We start from the raw sequence: 18469 nt of genomic DNA, 5'->3' as shown, positions 1-18469 counted from the left end.
ACATGGCAAAATTGTGACACTGCAAGTAGGTATGACACGAGGAATTCTTACCATTCCATGATTTTTGATATCTCAAAAATATTTTATATATTTTGATATATAAAAAGCTTATCATGTGGCAAATGCTCCAGCATGCAGCTTGAATCTTTGACTCTTGGACATTGGGTGACGCATTGTACTTTGGAAGAATATAGGTGGAATTGCTCTCCCGTCAGTAAGGAAACATTCTGGCCCAAAATAGTTTGCCAAACATCTGCAGAACCTTCAGATCTTTGACGAAAACTAAAGCTGTCACATTGATGCCAAGAACATATAATCATCTCTCTCGCTCCTTTTTGTTTTACAGCAATTGTACACAGAAGCTTGGAATAAGGATAAAATCAATGTTCATGTCATGCCAGACACTCCCGAAATTATTCTGGCCCAAACCAATTCTGCCAATGTCAGCCAGGTATGAATCTCTGTGACTGAAATGATTGAGATATGATTCTACTAATTGATCAGAAGCAAAACCTGATGTAAATCACATTTGTTTGTCCATTTTAGAAACTGTATCACCAAGAGTGGGAGGAATCCAAGCAAAAAGGCTATGACTTACGAGCTGATGCTATTCCAATCAAGGCTGCGAAAGCCTCCAGAGACATTGCAAGCATGGTAAGATAGTTTATCAACCAGTGTACACCATGTTAATTCTATTTACAAGCCAGATGTTAAAATAACCACTGCTGGTTCACCAAAAATGGGGAAAGGTAAAGTTATCCTCTTTCTTCACAATCAGTACAAATACAAAGAAGCCTACCGCAAGCAGCTTGGCCACCACGTTGGATGCCGTGACGTTCACGATGACCCCAAGATGGTTTGGTCCATGCACGTAGCCAAGATTCAGAGCGACAGGGAGTACAAAAAGGACTTTGAGAAATCAAAGACCAAGTTCCACATGCCAGTCGACGTGCTGGACATCCTGTTGGCCAAGAAATGCCAGACCTTGGTCAGCGACATTGACTACAGACATTACCTACACAAGTGGACCTGTCTGCCAGACCAGAATGATGTGATCCAGGCAAGGAAGGCCTATGAACTACAGAGCGATGTGAGTACTTCTCATTAATTTTTCTCCATATTACTTAAGATAAAGCTAACTTATACATTTGCTTTTGTTATGTGTTATAAAACTAAAGAAGCAGACTTGAAATTGATTTAAGGAGAACATGGAACTAAAATAATGGACTATCGCTGAATGATTGGAAATAAAAGCCAACACAATCCCATTATTATGTCCCAAGGATTGTGAATTTTCTGATACAATAGAATCGTAGAAGCTCACATCACAAAAGAAACCATTTGGTCCATCATATCTATGTTGACCCTTTACTAGGTCAACCCAAGAATATAATCTGAGTTGCATGTTCTCTGTCTCTAGATCCTTCCTCAGCTTCAAATATTTATCCAATTGCTCTTGAAAGATGCATCAACCATTCCTTGTGTAAAAATACTCCACGCTCAACAATCCTGAGTAAATACATTTCCCTAATCTGTCTCCCCATTTTCTGACTGGCATTTTCACATCATCATGGACTCTGCAACTAGAGGAAATCGTTTTTTTGTTCATTCACGGGATGTGGGCATCGGTGGCTGGGCCAGCATTCATTGCCCATCTCTTACTGCCCTTGAGAAGGTGGTGGTGAGTTGGATCCTTGAACTGCTGCAGTCCATGTGGTGTAGGTACACCCACAGTGCTGTCAGGGAGGGAGTTCTAGGATTTTGACCCAGTGACAATGAAGGAACAGCAATATATTTCCAAGTGAGGATGGTGAGTGGCTTGGAGGGGAACTTCCAGGTGGTGATGTTCCTATGTGTCTGCTGCCCTTGTCCTTCTAAATGGTAGTGGTCGTGGGTTTGTAAGGTGCTGTCTAAGGAGGCTTGGTGAGTTGCTGCAGTACACCTTGTAGATAGTACACACTGCTGCCACTTTGCGTCGGTGGTGGAGGGAATTAATATTTGTGGAAGGGGTGCCAATCAAGCGGGCTGCTTAGTCCTGGATGGTGTCAAGCATCCTGAGTGTTGTTGGAGCTGCACTTATCCATGCAAGTAAGTAGTATTCCATCACACTCCTGAGTTTTGCCTTGCGGATGGTGGGCAGGCTTTGGGGAGTCAGGAGGCGAGTTACTCGCTGCAGGATTCCTAGCCTCTGACATGCTCTTGTAGCTACAGTATTTATATAACAGCCAGTTCAGTTTCTGGTCAATGATAACCCCCAGGATGGTGATAGAGGGGGATTCAGCGATGGTAATGCCATGGAATGTCAAGGGGTGATGGTTAGATTCTCTCTTGTTGAAGGTGGTCATTGCCTGGCCCTTGTGTGGCATGAATGTTACTCGACACTTGTCAGCCCAAACCTGGATATTGTCCAGGTCTTGCTGCATTTGGACAGGGACTGCTTCAGTATCTGAGGAGTCTCAAATGGTGCTGAACATTGTGCAATCATCAGCAAACATCCCCACTTCTGACATTATGATGGAGGGAAGGTCATTGATGAAGCTGCTGAAGATGGTTGGGCCTCATACACTACTCTGAGGAACTCCTGTAGTGATGCATTGAAACTGAGATGATTGACTTCCAACAACCACAATCATCTTCCTTTGTGCTAGGTATGACTCCAACCAGTGGAGAGTTTTCCCCCTGATTCCTATTGATTCCAGTTTTGCTAGTCCTTATTCACTATATCAAAACCTATATATACACAAACTCCTCATAGCCGCCTGCTACAGTGGAAATAGTCTCAACATTTTCCATCTACCCTTTTAATTATAGTTTCCAATCCCTGGCATTATTCCGGTGAATCTTCACATACGCTTTATGAGCTTAGGTGTATTATCTCATAGGTGTCCATTAAATTGCAGCTACCACCTGTTTGTCCATCCCATTAGGCTTCCTATTTATTCCTGAAATCATATTTGCCAAATCCATTACATTTTTATCATAGCACTTTTGGGTATCATGCACCTTATGCCCAAGTCCAAATCCTTTATCTATGTGGATCACGAAAGTGAACCCAACAGTTCTGCAGAGCACCAATTCCAAATCCTTCCCCAACCTGATCAACATGCATTTACCTTAATCCGCGATATCCTGTTCATCAACCAACTTTCCTTCCAAGCTGCTGCATCTCTGCCTGAACCTTGGAGTGCACCTACCATGAGATATATTCTGTAAAATTTATTTACATGACATCTACTTCATTCCCATTATTCAATTTAAAAAATGAGCTCAATTGAATTTATCAAATGCAACTTGCCTTTAATAAACTCATGTCTATGATCAGCCAGTACATTTCTAAATGTCATCCATTTTATCACAAATTATTCTGGATTCTTGACAACAGACTAACTGGTCTATGATTATCTGGTATATCCTTCTGCCTCTTTGTGAACAAAAATGTCAAATTGACTATTGCCAACTCCCAAGGAACCACTTACATGCCTAAAGAGACTTGAAAGATTGTGGGTAGATCTATTATTACTAATTTTGGGTATGCTACTTTTTTCAGAAACAAATCAATTTCTACAACTATATTTGAATATTCATCCACACCCTTCTCTAGCACATGTACATTTTTACTTCCACCATTGTCAAAACTAACACATTTGGCCAGATTTTAACTCTGAGCCAGTTTTTGGTCAGGTGATTTTGAAATTCCAGAAATAAGGCCTCTGCTAGTTTAACTCATGGGCTGTACCGCAGAGATCATGCAAGCGATGGCGGGGAGGCGTGCAAGTCCGCAGGAGGGAAGCCCTACACTTTACTTGTTGGTCCTGATCCACTGGGTCCTATAAAGAAGGTTAAAAAAACTTACCTTCTTGGCATTCCTGTGCCAGTTTGGTTGTCAGAGAACTCACTGTCACTTCCTGCTCATTCTGACGAGTTAAAATTGAAGTGCTGTTCTGACAATGTCAACAGAACCTGACATGCAAATGTTAAAAAGGACTTTGCCAGCTTTGGGTGAATGAGCAGGTAGGGTTATAGTCAACCCCCAAATATTTGCTTGATATCTTCACCCTTCATCATTTGACATTTCCCTTCAACCTGAGTGGTTTTACCTTCTCCTTCCTTCAAATGCATGTTAAAACCCTTACTACTTCCTTTTATATTAGGCTAACCTTTCCTCCTAATCTCCTTTAGTCCTTCCCATCTCTCTTTTTAACTTCTGACTTTCCATTTTTCATGTGATCTTTGTTCCAGCACAGAGTTGAGGTGGAGGGTAATGGACATTCAGCCCATTGTGTCTGCACTGGATCTCTGAATGAACAATTCATCGAGTGCCATTACTCTGCCTTCTCCCTGTGACCCTGTACATTCTCCCTCTTCAAATAATAATCCAGTACCCTCTTGAATGCCTCGATTGAACCTGCCTCCACCACACTCACAGGCAGCACTTTCCAGATCTTAACAACTCACTGCATTTAAGTTTCTCCTTATGTCGGCAATGCTTCCTTTGCCAATTACCTTAAATCTGTGCCCTCTGATTCTCGATCCTTCCACCAGTAAGAACCCTATCTACTCTATCCAGACCCCTCATAATTTTGAATATCTCTAGCAAATCTCCTCTTAGCCTTCTCCAAGGAACACAGACCCAATTTCTCCAATATCCACGTAACTGAAGTTTCTTATCCCTGGAGCCATTCTCTTGAATCTTTTCTGTGCTCTCACTAATCCCTTCAGATCTTTCCTAAAGTGTTTTTGTTACTCTTACACTGAACATAACAACAATATTCTGTGTTAGTTATGAGCATGTTAATAAAGGCAATCCAGTTTGATCAGAATTTGCTTTATATTCACTGTGGTTTGATGACTTGCTCATGTCTCTTGCAGTTGCTGTACAAGTCTGATTTGGAATGGATCCGTGGCTGTGGCTGGATGCCCCATGGTTCTCTCGATGTCACGAGAGCACAGAGAGCCCAGGAGATCCTCAGTGAGCACCATTACCGCCAGCCTCCCAAATCGTTCAGCTTCACCAGCATTGTTGACCATCCCAGCCTAATCCAAGCTAAAATCAACTCAGACCAACTGAGTGATGTAAGCATCATTGTGGCTTTTTTAAAAAAAAAAATGTCCAGTGACAAAATAGACATAAACTTTCATTGTGTTCAAACAAAGTGTTTGCCATTGGGCTTCTATGGCTGCTTATGATGATTCAATATGGATCTTTTAAAGACATTCATAATCCAATTGTAGAATATTTTACCGTTAGGCAGCGAAATATGTTCTCTTGCAAAATTGTTAACAAATACTTAAAGTGGACCGTTGTTATAAGATTAAAGGACCCAAATTGTGAAATCCTATTAATTAATATAATTATTGGATCAAATCCTTTGAACAGACATGTCAGTCTAACAGGTATTAGGCTAACCTTTCCACCTATTCCCCTTTAGTCCTTCTAATTGCTCTTTTTAATTTCTGACTTCCCATTTTTTTCATGATTTTTATTTTAATAATGTTTGATTCAGCTTCAGGATATATGTTTTAAGGATGGGGAGCCTCCTGCAAGGTGTTTTAAATTCATTTGCTGTCACTCCTCGACAAACAGAATGCTAGAAGTGCCTTGTTAGTTTGTGTAAAACGCTGGGGCCTCAGCAATTCACAATCTATGTTAATAACTCCAATAAAGAGACAGAGAGTAATGTATTAAAGTTTGTTGATGATACCAAGCACAAGCGTACTCATTTATTTAAATTCTGCAGACTTGAAGTCAGGCCCTCAGAATTGCACAGAGAGTCGGTAACACTCTCGCCTCTGAGTCAGAAGGTTGAGGGTTCGAGCCCCGTTCGGAGACTTGAGTACAAAAATCTAGGTTGACTCTTCAGTGCAGTACTGATGGAGTTGTTAAGTGCTATTTTTCAGATGAAATGTTAAACTGAGGCCCCATCCGCTCTCAGATGGATGTAAAAGATCGCATGGCACTATTTCGAAGAAGAGCAGGGGCCTGGTAGCCTGTGGCCTAGCCAATATCAAGATCAAAAAGCAGATTATCTGGTCGTTATCACATTGTTGTTTGTGGGACATTGCTTTGTACAAATAGGCTGTCACATTTCCTACATTACAACAGTGACAAGTGCTTCATTGGCTTCAAGATGCTTTGGGCGTCATGGAGTCATGAAAAGTGCTATATAACTTCATATATAGTATATATATTATATAGATATATTATATGTAATATAGATATATAGAAATATCAAAGTATCTTTCTTTATTCAAACACCTTGGCTTACCTTCTCCCTTCCCCTTTGAGAACTCCTTAACAAGGTTGTATTTGGGATAAGGTTATGATATTGGCATTATGTCACAGGCTGCTTCTCTTGCAGCCTCACCAAAAACAATTCAAAGAAATAGAAGCATTTCAGCTGTTCTGTGAAAAGCTAATTTGATATATAGATAGGACATGAAAGCTATGATATTCACTATAATATCTATTTGGACTTCTTATTAGGTGTTCTTTGTTTCCCTTACAATTTCACCTGCCTCCTCATCTGCTATATGCTTGATTGGAGTGGTGCCCCAATTGTCTCTCTCTAATAGAGAGAGAGATATGCCTACAGTCCCTTGTGGACTATGGCTTATTACTTACCTACTTACTTCAATCAGTAAAAGGTTAGAAAGTGTAACTTCATAACATTGTTTAGGCAGAGGTTTTCAATGGCTGTTCATAGAAAAGAGTGGTGTATAAGAGTTTGTTGCACATGTTAAAATAAGCATTAGATTTTGTCAGGTCATTATTGGAAGAATAACAGATCCATTCTTTTCCCTATCTTTAGCGTCTGTACCATAGCGCTTGGGAGAATGACAAGATTATAATTCACCTTCCAAATGATACGCCTGAGATGCTGCTGTCTAAACAGAATTCTGTCAACATCAGTTCGGTAAGAAATATACAGCATTCTATTGTCAGTTAATGAGTAGCACACAATTATCATGGTTTCCATTTTCTTCTTCTCGTTCATTGTGTAATTACTTGTGTTGTGATTTGTAGCTCTTGTGGCAAAAAACTATGCTTATGTTTCTGTATAATTGTGGAGACTATGGTCACAACTGATGTGCCTTTTAAGGATGGGGAGCCTCCTGCAAGGTGTTTTTAATTCATTTGATGTCATTCCTCCACAAACAGAATGGTAGAAGTGCTTAGATAGTTTGTGTAAAACGTAAGTGTATTTTAACTGTATTTCTTTGTGTTGCTGAAGCTATTACTTGAAAAGTGACACAATTCTCAGTGGTGTCATTAGATAGTAATCAAGAAGGAAACACTGGCTTATACTTCCCTCCTAGCGACAGAGAGTAATATATCAAAGTTTGCTGATGATACCAAGCTAGGTGGGAAGATAAGCTGCAGGGAAGACACAGAGAAGCTGCAAAGAGATATAGCCAGGTTAAGTGAGCGGGCAACAAGGTGGCTGATGGAATACAATACAGGGAAGTATGAAGTTATTCACTTTGGCTGCAAGAATAGAAAAGCAGAATATTTTTTTAAACGGTGTGAAACTTGTTAGTGTTGATGTTCAAAGAGACTTGGGTGTGCTGGTAAAAGGAACACAGAAAGTTAGCATTCAGGTGCAGCAAGCAATTAGGAAGGCAAATCGTCATGATGGCCTTTATTGCAAAGGGATCGGAGTGCAAGAATAAAGAAGTCTTGCTACAGTTGAACAGGGTTTTGGTGAGACTGCATCTGGAGTATTGGGTGCAGTTTTTCTCTCCACGTTTAAAAAAGGATATACTTGCATTGGAGGTGGTACAGCGAAGGTTCACTATTTTGGGATAAGCGTATTGTCCTATGATGAGAGGCTCGGTAAATTGGGCTTCTATTCTCTGGAGTTTAAAAGAATGAGAGGCAATCTCTTTGAAACCTACAAAATTCTGAGGGGGCTTGATAGGGTAGACCAGGCTTGTCCAATATACGGCCCATGGGCTTGATGCAACCCGCAAAACCCCTCTATGTGGCCCCCAGTGCCAATTTTCAAAATGCCAGCTGAACAGAGAACTGGGAATGGATAATTCTGCAAGGAGCGGCTCCTGCAATCTCAGACTGTTTCTATCGCACATTTTGCTGCTGGTAGGCTCACTCACTCACTATCAGCAGCATATGTGGGAGAGAAAGAATCAGTGGCTGGAGGAGCAGCGAAGACCGGCAGCAGTGAGTTCGGGACTTGGGGAGCAGATGGCAATGGAGCAAAGTGCCAGGGAATGGAGCACGGGGGAGCACAGTGCTGGGGAGCAGGGTGCTGGGGCCCCAGGCGGGAGAGGCTGGTCCCGAGACCTGGGATTGAAATGCTGTGGAGCCGCAGGTCAGGGTGTTGGGGGGTAGATTTGGGGAGGTTGGGGGGAGAGGCTGACTGGCTGGCTGCTGTGTTTGCAAGATTGACGTGTGGGAGTGAGAGAGTGAGTGAGTGAGAATGTGTGTGTTGGAGTGAGAAAGTGAGTGTGTGTGTGTGTGTGTGTGTGTGGGAGTGAGTGTTTGTGTGGGAGCGAGTGTGTATGTGTGTTGGAGTGAAGAATGTGTGTGCGTATGTGCGTGGGGCTGAGAGAGTGAGTATGTATGTGTGTTGGAGTGAGAGAGTGAGTTTGTGCATGTCTGCGAATAGTAGTGAAAGTGCAAGAGTGAGAATGTGTGTGGGAGTGCGAGAGAGTCTGTTTGTGTGTGTGTGTGTGTGGGAGTGAGAGAGTGTCATAGACATAGTCATAGAGTCTTACAGCACACTTCGGCCCATCATTTCGATGCCGGTCATCAAGCTCCTTCCTAATCCAATTCCATTTTCCAGCACTTGGCCTGCAGTCTTGTACACTATGGCATTTCAAGTGTTCATCTAAATACTTCTTAAATGTTGTGAGGGTTCCTGCCCACACCACTCTTTCAGGCAGTGAGTTCCAGATACCCCCTACCCACTGAGTGAAAACATTCTTTTATCCTGTATCACCAGCGCTCTCCTCGCGCTCTTTTATCCTGTGTCACCGCTGCTCTCCTTATGTTATTTTATCCTGTATCACCGCCTAAGTGAGTGATGAACTGCGAATGTTGGGAGTGAGTGAGCGACTGCGTCTGTGCAGGACTGAGAGAGTAAGTGACTGTGCGTGTGCGGGAGTGAGAGTGTGACTCTGTGCCTGCCTTACTCCCAGTCTCAGGTTTCTCACTCACTGTCACCACCACACACCAACGCATACACACACTCATTCACTGTGGGTGAGGGTGAGTGAATGAGCACCCTGAGACTGGGAGTAAGCCTGGCACACACACTCTGACCCTCTGACACTCTGGTCACTTTTATTAATGACTTTTTTTTTAACAACTTAATGCTATGACATTGCTTTATGTTTTCTCAGAAATTGTTTCTTCTCTTAATATCTCAACTTCTTTTTGAAATTAAGTTTAAAGTTTTGCCAAACCTTATTTTTCCACAATTTGCTTATTGACCCCTTGAGTGAGAAAAATGGAAATGTGTTCTCTCCACCAAAGTGAGAAGGCTGGACCAACCTGGGGTAGACAATTCCAGATTTTTTTTATTAATTGAATTAAATCCCACCAGTTGCTATTGTGGGATTTGAACACATGTCACTAGAGTATTAACCTCATCTCTGGATCCAGCAACATTACCACTACGCCATAGTCTCAAGATCAGAGCTTGGTGCTTTTTGGGTTTTAAGGCACTGAAGTTGATAGGAGCCATTCAGTTCTTCAAGCCTGCTCTGCCATTCAGTGCGATCATGGCTTACCTTTGACCTATAAGAACATAAGAAATAGGAACAAGAATAGTGGGTGGGTGGGGGGGAACAGAGGGACTTGGGGAGTGTTGACCATGGCCACTGTCGGGGTAGTGGTGAGCGTTGGCTGGGCAGGAGAAGTGGTGGGTCTTTAAGTTCACAATGGCTTGCTATCTGTGCCTAATGTTTGACTGATGTTTCATTATTCCTCTTTTATATTGTGTAGAAATTATATAAACTCAACTGGGAAGAATCTAAGAAGGAAGGATATGATCTGAGGAATGATGCCATCTCAATCAAGGCTGCAAAAGCTTCCCGAGACATTGCTAGTGATGTAAGTATGCACATATGGTTATCTGATGCTATTAAATTGTGAGAGTGTTGCTTAAGTACGTGTTGATTAAAGTAATTTTTCCAATTATAAGATAAAAGCCAAGGCCCTACAGTAACATAGTATCAAACTGTGTATGCTGTTCATTAGACTTGTTCCAGATCCTTCAGCTCAAAAAAAGAATTGCCCAGTAAGTTGATAATGAGGGAACCAGGGCATCTGTGACCTGAGTAAACAGTGCAAGCAACAGGACATCTCCTTAACCAATACGATTTAAGAATTGGGAAATAAACAGAGGAAGGAATGAAAAGAATGGTGAATTAGACTGGATAAATACAATATGAAATTGGGTACAGAAAGAGGAATAAGGAGAGGGGATTAAGTGAGAGAGAGAGAGAGAGAGAGAGAGACGGAAAAAAAAAACAAGGCAGCAAGGAAAAATAAGAAAAAAACCCAGTAAAATTTATAATTTGACATTTTTAAAATCTCCCTGAAAAATTCAGAACTGAGACTCCGCTATTGTAATAGTTAATTTCTGGTGCTCAGGAGGTTGCAATCGTTCACCTTTATCATGCTGCTAAAGGCTATTTACACCAGTAGTGACAAGAGTTAAGCTACTGTGGCAAGTTTAATTGTTAATTAATGAGAAAATACAACAAGTCCCTAAAGGATAAAAACAAAACTGGGGAGGCTAAGGGCTGGTTTCCTGAAGCTAATAGTAGAGGAGCACAACTCTGAAAGCAACTTTTGGATATTGACATTTAACCATGCATTTGCTGAATACTGAATGTCAACAAAGGTAACACGACATGTGTAGCTTCACTCGCGCCTAACCTTAATGTCTATGAGATTCGTGATTGCGATGTGCATAAAAGTTGTCCTTCCTTCTTGTAACCAGTACAAATACAAAGAAGCCTACCGCAAGCAGCTTGGCCACCACGTTGGATGCCGTGACGTTCACGATGACCCCAAGATGGTTTGGTCCATGCACGTAGCCAAGATTCAGAGCGACAGGGAGTACAAGAAAGACTTTGAGAAATCAAAGACCAAGTTCCACATGCCAGCCGACATGCTGGACATTCTGTTGGCCAAGAAATGCCAGACCTTGGTCAGCGAAATTGACTACAGACAACACCTACACAAGTGGACCTGCCTGCCAGACCAGAACGATGTGATCCAGGCAAGGAAGGCCTATGAACTGCAGAGCGATGTGAGTATTAATATTTTTCCACTTCAATAAAAAATATTTTGCAGTTATTACTTATTAAAATTAAATCACATATTAGAACAGTAAATTCAAGGCCTCTCATTGCGATATTAGCAGCATTAAGTAATTTATTTTTCAATTTATCTAAGGGAAGGAAATGTATCCTGACATTACATCATGGAATATTAGCACACACAACTGCTTAATGATTTTCTCTCTTGGTGATGTTTTAGCAGAGGTGTCAACCTGTGAAAGATAAATGGGCTAAATCCTATTGGAGGGGCATCTCAGACAAACCATTGAAACAGTTTCATACATTAGTAATTTCAGAGTCATTGAGTTTTTTGAAACTAATGCATCAATATGTAACAGTGATGGGGGGGGTGGTAGGTGGTGGCTACAATAGACCAAAAACATGTATGGGGATGAAGTGGCCCACAATCAACAACATCAATTAACAACAACTTGTATTTATATAACGCCTTTAACATGTCCCAAGGTATTTCACAGGAGTTTTATCATAGAATCATAGAATGGTTACATCACAGGAGGCCATTCAGCCTTTTGTGTCCGTGCCAGCTCCCTACAAGATCAAATCCACTAGGCCTACTCCCCAGCCCTCTCCCGACCATTCTGCTATTGCTTTTTCTTCAGGTGCTTATCCAGTTCTCTTTTCAAGTTAGGTTTGAATCTGCCTTCACCACATTCTCAGGCAGTGCATTCCAGAACCTAACACCTCACTGCGTAAAACGTTTTTCCTCATGTCGCCATTGGTTCTTTTGCTATTCACCTTATATCAGTATCCTTTGGTTGTTGAATCTTCTGCAAATGGGAATCTACTCTGTCCCCTCAATGTTTTGAATGCCTCAATCAAATCTCCTCTCCATCTTCCCTTCTCCAAGGAGTACAGCCGGACCTTCTCCAACCCGTCCGCAAACTAGTGTTTTTATAAAGGTTCACCATAACTTCCTTGCTTTTGTATATGCTTCTAGTTATAAAATCCAGGATCCCATACGCTTTTCTAACCGCTTCCTCAGTCTGCCCTGCTCCCTTCAATCATTTGTGCATATATACTCCCAAGTCTCTCTGTTCCTGCACACCTTTTAGAATGGCAGCCTTAATTTTGTCTTCCAAAATGTATCATTTCGCATGCCTATCAAACAAAATTTGACATTGAGCCACTTAAGGAGATGCTAAGACTGTTTACCAGAAACTTGGGCCGGGATTTTCCCGGCCCTGTCGTGGTGGGACCTGCCACGGGGGGGATTCAGCGGCCCAGCCAAATGTCCATTGCCTTTCGGCCGGACCGGGAAATTCCGGTGGCGGGCGGGGCCGGAAAACCCCCACCCTTGGCCAAAGAGATAGGTCTTCATGAGCATTCTAAAGGGCAGCAACCCGGAGAGGCAGAAATGTTTAGGGAGGCAACCCCCCAGAGTTTATGACCTTGGCAGCTGAAGTCACGGCTGCCAACGGTGGAGCGATTAAAGTCAGGGATGCCCAAGAGTCAGAATTAAAAGAACATGCAGTATTGCTGGAGGAGGTTACAGTGATGGACTTTCGTGCACTTTACTGAGTAAAAAGTTCAATTGTCTGTTCTAATTGATCCGATATTTAACTGTGCATATATCCACATTAATCTAACACACAAGTTATCGTTTGCGACCTATGCTTCTCCGGCTTTTCCTCTAGTTGCTGTACAAGTCTGATATGGAATGGATCCGTGGTTGTGGCTGGATGCCCAATGGTTCTCTCGATGTTAAGAGAACACAGAGAGCCCAGGAGATCCTCAGTGAGCGCCATTACCGCCAGCCTCCCGAATCGTTCCACTTCACTAGCATTGTTGACCTTCCCAGCCTAATCCAAGCTAAAATCAACTCCGACCAACTGAGTGACGTAAGATACTTAAGATCTCTTAATGGACTTGTTCTTTGCTCTTCACTTATTTTTAAATTGATTGTGTGTCATCTTTTTTCCTTGCTTGAAACTTCATAGATAAAATACAAAGAAGCCTGGGAGAAAGACAAGGTATTGATTCACGGCCTTCCTGACACACCAGAGATTTTGTTAGCTAAAGCCAATGCTGCTAACGTTAGTCAGGTGAGTAAACAGAACACAGTTTGCTGCTGAAATGACTAATAGGCATAAGGCATTTTTGGCAAAATCCATTTAAATGCTGGTTATGTGTTTTTTTAAAGCCTTAAAGGAGGAGTTTGTCTTCTGTCACACTGTGTTAAGTACACAGCCCAAAAAATTGTCCCAAAACAGGATGAATTTAGTAGTCCAATTCAAACAATAGTATGTTATACTGTTACTATTTTAACAGAGGTATGAATTTGTTTATTACAAATGGGTTAAAATTCCAGACAAAGGACTTTCATATGCATAAACCAAGTGCTTTTATAGTCACCCCAAATAACCCCAAAAGTCAGCTACATCGGTCACTGGCTGCTAAAAACACCCGTGTGAAGTTGCAGCTACTGCCGCACTAGTCTTTGTATCAATTCAGCCAGACCGATAAAATCATACTGCAATACTTAGATGGTAAAAAAAATTGCTACTATCCTTCCTTTACAGAAACATTACAAGCAGGGCTGGGAAGATGCAAAGAAGAACATTGACTATCGTGCTGACGCTGTTGGTATCCGGAGTGCTAAAGCTTCCAGGAACATTGCAAGTGACGTAAGTATAAAACCTTTGACTGAATATTGAAGTGTTTGTAGATGTATATCCCAAAGGCATCACATGGACTCTGCAGAAAACTGCACCAGTCATTTCAAATGGATCCATAAAGAGCTGAAGCTCAAAAAAAAATCAACAACTGAACTTAGACATTTACATGATCATTTTTGCAGATTATAAGTTATTTAAGGATTCAAATTCTGTATAGGAGGATTTATTCATTGCAACTAGAACTCATAACATCGTTCTCTCTATCATTGCTTTGAGGTTTAACTAAAGTGGACTCTGGTAAAACAGAAGTTTAGCAATAAGAGTTTGTCTCAATGATGTTTGATCGCAGCGTTAACAACTTTAAACTGTATTATGGTAAATTGAGTCAATCTGACTGACAAACGTGAATGTGGGTTGCCCTCAGATGGGTAAATAAATATCAGTGCCCTTCGAAGCTGTCAGTCTCAGCTGTCAGCACTCTCTAATCTTACAACTGAGAATTATTAAATTGCACGTAAGAATATCAGTTGAATAGAGCACTATTGCAAACAACTGCACTTGTAATGTACGAGGTACAAACGGAGTTCACATTTAGCTTTTATCTTAATTTTTAACATCATGCTTAGTTTCTGCATCCAGCCTTCCTGTTCCCCTATTCGAGTCTGGTTGATTGTACCTACAATTCTGAGAAACTTCACAAAAATCACAGAATGAAGCAGCGCCAAGTGCAGGAGGAGACAATCATGTCCCCACATTCTGTCTGCTGCTATTGACTGCCACGGGACCTCCCAACCATCTTCTCCCACCTCCCCAACCGCCTTCAACCTCACCCATTGGAATTTTCCCATCCACCCACCACAATCAGACCACCCTTGAAATTAGGACCCCTCTCCCCACCCCCACATGATCAGGATCCCCCACTGGCATTCATGCAACCGCGCCCCCACAACCACCTTCAGACTAATCCTCACGCCGCACTCAGGACCCTGCCACCGTCCTCGTACCCTCCACACCCCATCCCCCTCAACGATCAAGACCTCCACCCTGAACAATCTCTCACACTCCCCTATGACACTTACCTGTTCTGGTAGGCTGTGGCCTTCTGAAGTTGGCTACCCAACTAATAGTTAAAAAGTGCAAGATATCAGGAATCTTGTTCTTCTGGATTTCCCGATTTCAGAATAGCGCTCCCTTCCTGCGCAGAATTCACCTCCAGGCTAAAATCCAAGGGAAGAATTTTCCCTCGTAGGAGGGTGGGGTGGGAGGGGGCAGGTGCGGGGGCGGGTGGGAGCAAGCGCAAACCTGATTGCCGCCCCCGATCGTGTGCGCGCTGCCATTTTATGCGGGCGGGCCAATTAAGCACTGAGCACTCTCTGGGCAGGCGGCGGGGGATTCCCTGAGTCGGGGCCTGCGCTCTTACGCCCATGCATGTGATAGGGCACAGGAATCTCCCTGAGGCACGGAGGTGCATCAGGGAGATCAGTTTAAGTTCTGGAATATTTAATAAAGGCGAAAAAAAATTTTAAGGACATGTCCCCTCATGTGAAACTGTCACATGAGTTGGGACATGTCCATTAACTTTTTCAAAAATGTTTATTTAGTTAATAATCCCTTCATGAAACCTCATCCCGCCCGTGGATGAGGCTTCATGAAAAATGCGAAGGCCGCCTGGGCTCTTCGCCTGCCCCCCCCAACCTTAAGGTTGGACGGGCAGCATTCTTAACAACTTAAATTACTTTGTTAATGGCCATAATAGGCCTTTGACAGTTCGGCGGGTGAGCAGCTGGGTGCCCGCCGAACTGACAATCCAAATGATGCGCGGTGACATCGGGACGCACGCCCGACATCACCTCCCCTCGCTTTACGCATCGGCGAGCAGGCCCCGCCCCCACTCGGCGACAGGAAAATTCAGCCCCAAGGCACAATAACATTTCCACTTTAGGTTAAAATACCAATTGAGATTGACATGTTTGTGCATTTCTCCCCAGTATTTATATAAAGAAATCTATCGCAAGCAACTTGGCCACCACATTGGATGCAATGACATTAATGATGACCCCAAGATGGTTTGGTGTATGCATGTAGGCAAGATGCAGAGTAACAGGGAGTACAAGAAGGAATTTGAGAAAACAAAGACCAAGTTCAACATGCCAGTCGACATGCTGGACATCCTATTGGCCAAGAAATGCCAGACCCTGGTCAGTGAAGTTGACTACAGACAACACCTACACAAGTGGACCTGTCTGCCAGACCAGCACGATGTGATCCAGGCAAAGAAGGCCTATGAATTGCAGAGTGATGTGAGTAAAAATAAGTTTGTTCCTTGGCATGAAATTTTGCCTTCAATTATTTGTTTGTACGGAATGATAATACATAATTTTAATAAATCTTGAGAGACTATTTAGAATACAACTTTAATTTGCATGCCTAAAAGTATTCGCTGTAACACCAGTCTTTGTTTGGTGTCTGTATGGAATAATTATTATACAGTTACTGGGGAATTCTATAATTGTATCCTTAATCTGATTTGGGATTTGTACATGAGGAAATGAGTGAATTGGGATCATCCAGAATCTCAGTGTCAATGGATGGAGTGTCAGTTCTGCGACTGGATTGTAACTTGGTCAGGTACTTTACAGAACAAAGGCAGGATTTTCCCTGTGGGCTTCTGAACCCCACCATCAAGCTCCAACGGGGGTCGGAAGCCTGCACTGTGTGGGAAACAGTCACTCAATGTGATTTTCCCTGGAGTGCCCAATTAAGAGCAGGCTTGCTGTCCAATTAAGAATGGTGGGTGGGCTTTCAAAGCTGGAGGGCCAATCAGAAGCCTTCCATCTCGAGGGGAAGCAAAATGTTATGACAGGCAAGTAAGGGAGAAGGCGCCTCAAAATGAAGGTGACCTCTCTCCAATTTTCTCCAAAATTTAAATATGTTTTTTGCAGCCAGACCACCACAGTGAGTTCATGCCCATTCTGACTGCAAACCAGCATTGTCAGAAGCCCAGAATCCATTGTGTTGTATTTTAATGCTTAAAGGCAGATGGGGTTGAGGGCAGGTCAGAGTTTAAAATTTAAGAACTTTTAAACCCGCTCTAACATGACCACTTCCAGCTCTAACAGAGGTAACACCCACTTCCAGGAGGCGGGTTGTATTTTAAAGAGGCTGACAGATTTAACCTCTTTTACAGGAAAACCCAGCAAGTGATGAGAGATGGGGTCAGCTTTGGGGAACAGAATTGCTCCCCCCCCACCCCCCACCCCCACCAATGCCTCAAGCTCCCCCGCCCAACACCAATCAGTCCTCATCCCTGCCCCTCACCCCACAAAGGCCCCTTGGTCAGGGATTGGAGACCCAACTCCATTTTCCTTCCCCACCTGTCCCGCCCCACCGCTCCGGGGGTGGGTGACGGGGGGGGGGGGGGTCTTTGACTGGACCCACTTAGTGATGCGGCCTGGTTAAGAATCCTGTCAATGGAAATATGTCAATCAGACTGACATCCAGGTGGGGACTGTGCCAAGGACAAAAGACACATGCTGTGGAATTAAAACCCCACTTCTGGATTTCCCATCTGAAACTCTCCCTACTGGACCACTCCCCCCACCTCTCAACCAATTATATAACCCACCCCTGTTAAAATCCAGCTGGAACTCAGCATTCCTCTTATTTGGAAAACGGAATACAGAGTAGGACAACCTAAGAGAAAAAAAATAATTTATTGAAATAATCTTCCTCCTTCAGGTACCATGCCATAAGAGGGCATTGGCAATCATGGGCTTCCATTGGATTGGTCCATGATTATGCTTGGCAAAGCATTCCAGTGGTTTGCTTGCCTTCTGCAGTATGGTTGACCAGGAAACTCTCCCACTCTTAACACCTGCCATCAGGCATGTTGGATTTACAGGCTGTTAGCCAACCTGTTTGGCCACGTTATGGCTGCTCCTTCCTTGGCCATCAAGTTCTAGAGCGGGACGTGGAGCTTCTGGCCCAGAAATAGGGACACTACCCACTGTGCCACAAGACCTCCCCACTGAAACGATGTGGGGTATTAATAAAGCTCCAACAGATAAACTTTATTAAGTAATTCGGAATTGGAAAAGATAAGCATTGATCATTTTCCTGTCATTTGGTGCAGATTAATTACAAATCGGATATGGAATGGATGCGTGGAATTGGATGGATTCCAACAGAATCCGTAGATGTTAAGAAAGTAAAGCACGCCCAGGATATTATAAGTGAGGTAAGTATAAGACATCCTTTTCATCATGTGGATCAGCAGCGTTAGATAATGCGTAAATAATGACAGTGCAGCTGTGATCACTTTGGTAAAATGGTCACCGACAATCACATGCCCATGATTCAAATTGATATAATCCCCTGTACATTTTACATTGATCTGCCATGGATATGTCCATATGTGTCCAAAATGTACAGACATCATTTTCAGCCTCACCTCTTGGATGGTAAACTGGTAGAGTTATGGATCCCACAGATTTTCATTTAGATTGAGATCAATAACTGGT

General features: G+C 42.8%; 1 protein-coding gene across 2 annotated transcripts in view; it reads left to right on the top strand.

Moving 5' to 3' along the window:
- Positions 1 to 18469, top strand: part of neb (nebulin) — a 279762-nt gene that overhangs the window by 133291 nt on the left and 128002 nt on the right. For both annotated transcript variants that reach the window (XM_078552563.1, XM_078552562.1), the window contains 12 exons: positions 347 to 451; positions 547 to 654; positions 779 to 1090; positions 4870 to 5073; positions 6810 to 6914; positions 9968 to 10075; positions 10971 to 11282; positions 12969 to 13172; positions 13272 to 13376; positions 13854 to 13958; positions 15938 to 16249; positions 18082 to 18186. In XM_078552563.1, the coding sequence (XP_078408689.1) occupies positions 347 to 451; positions 547 to 654; positions 779 to 1090; positions 4870 to 5073; positions 6810 to 6914; positions 9968 to 10075; positions 10971 to 11282; positions 12969 to 13172; positions 13272 to 13376; positions 13854 to 13958; positions 15938 to 16249; positions 18082 to 18186 (2085 nt within the window). The remainder of the gene's footprint in view (positions 1 to 346; positions 452 to 546; positions 655 to 778; positions 1091 to 4869; positions 5074 to 6809; positions 6915 to 9967; positions 10076 to 10970; positions 11283 to 12968; positions 13173 to 13271; positions 13377 to 13853; positions 13959 to 15937; positions 16250 to 18081; positions 18187 to 18469) is intronic.

The sequence above is a fragment of the Cetorhinus maximus genome, chromosome 11 (assembly GCF_964194155.1).
Source record: "Cetorhinus maximus chromosome 11, sCetMax3.hap1.1, whole genome shotgun sequence".
Classification (NCBI taxonomy): Eukaryota; Metazoa; Chordata; class Chondrichthyes; order Lamniformes; family Cetorhinidae; genus Cetorhinus; species Cetorhinus maximus.
Note: the sequence above shows the minus strand (reverse complement) of the source record. Positions and strands in the feature narration are given on the sequence as shown.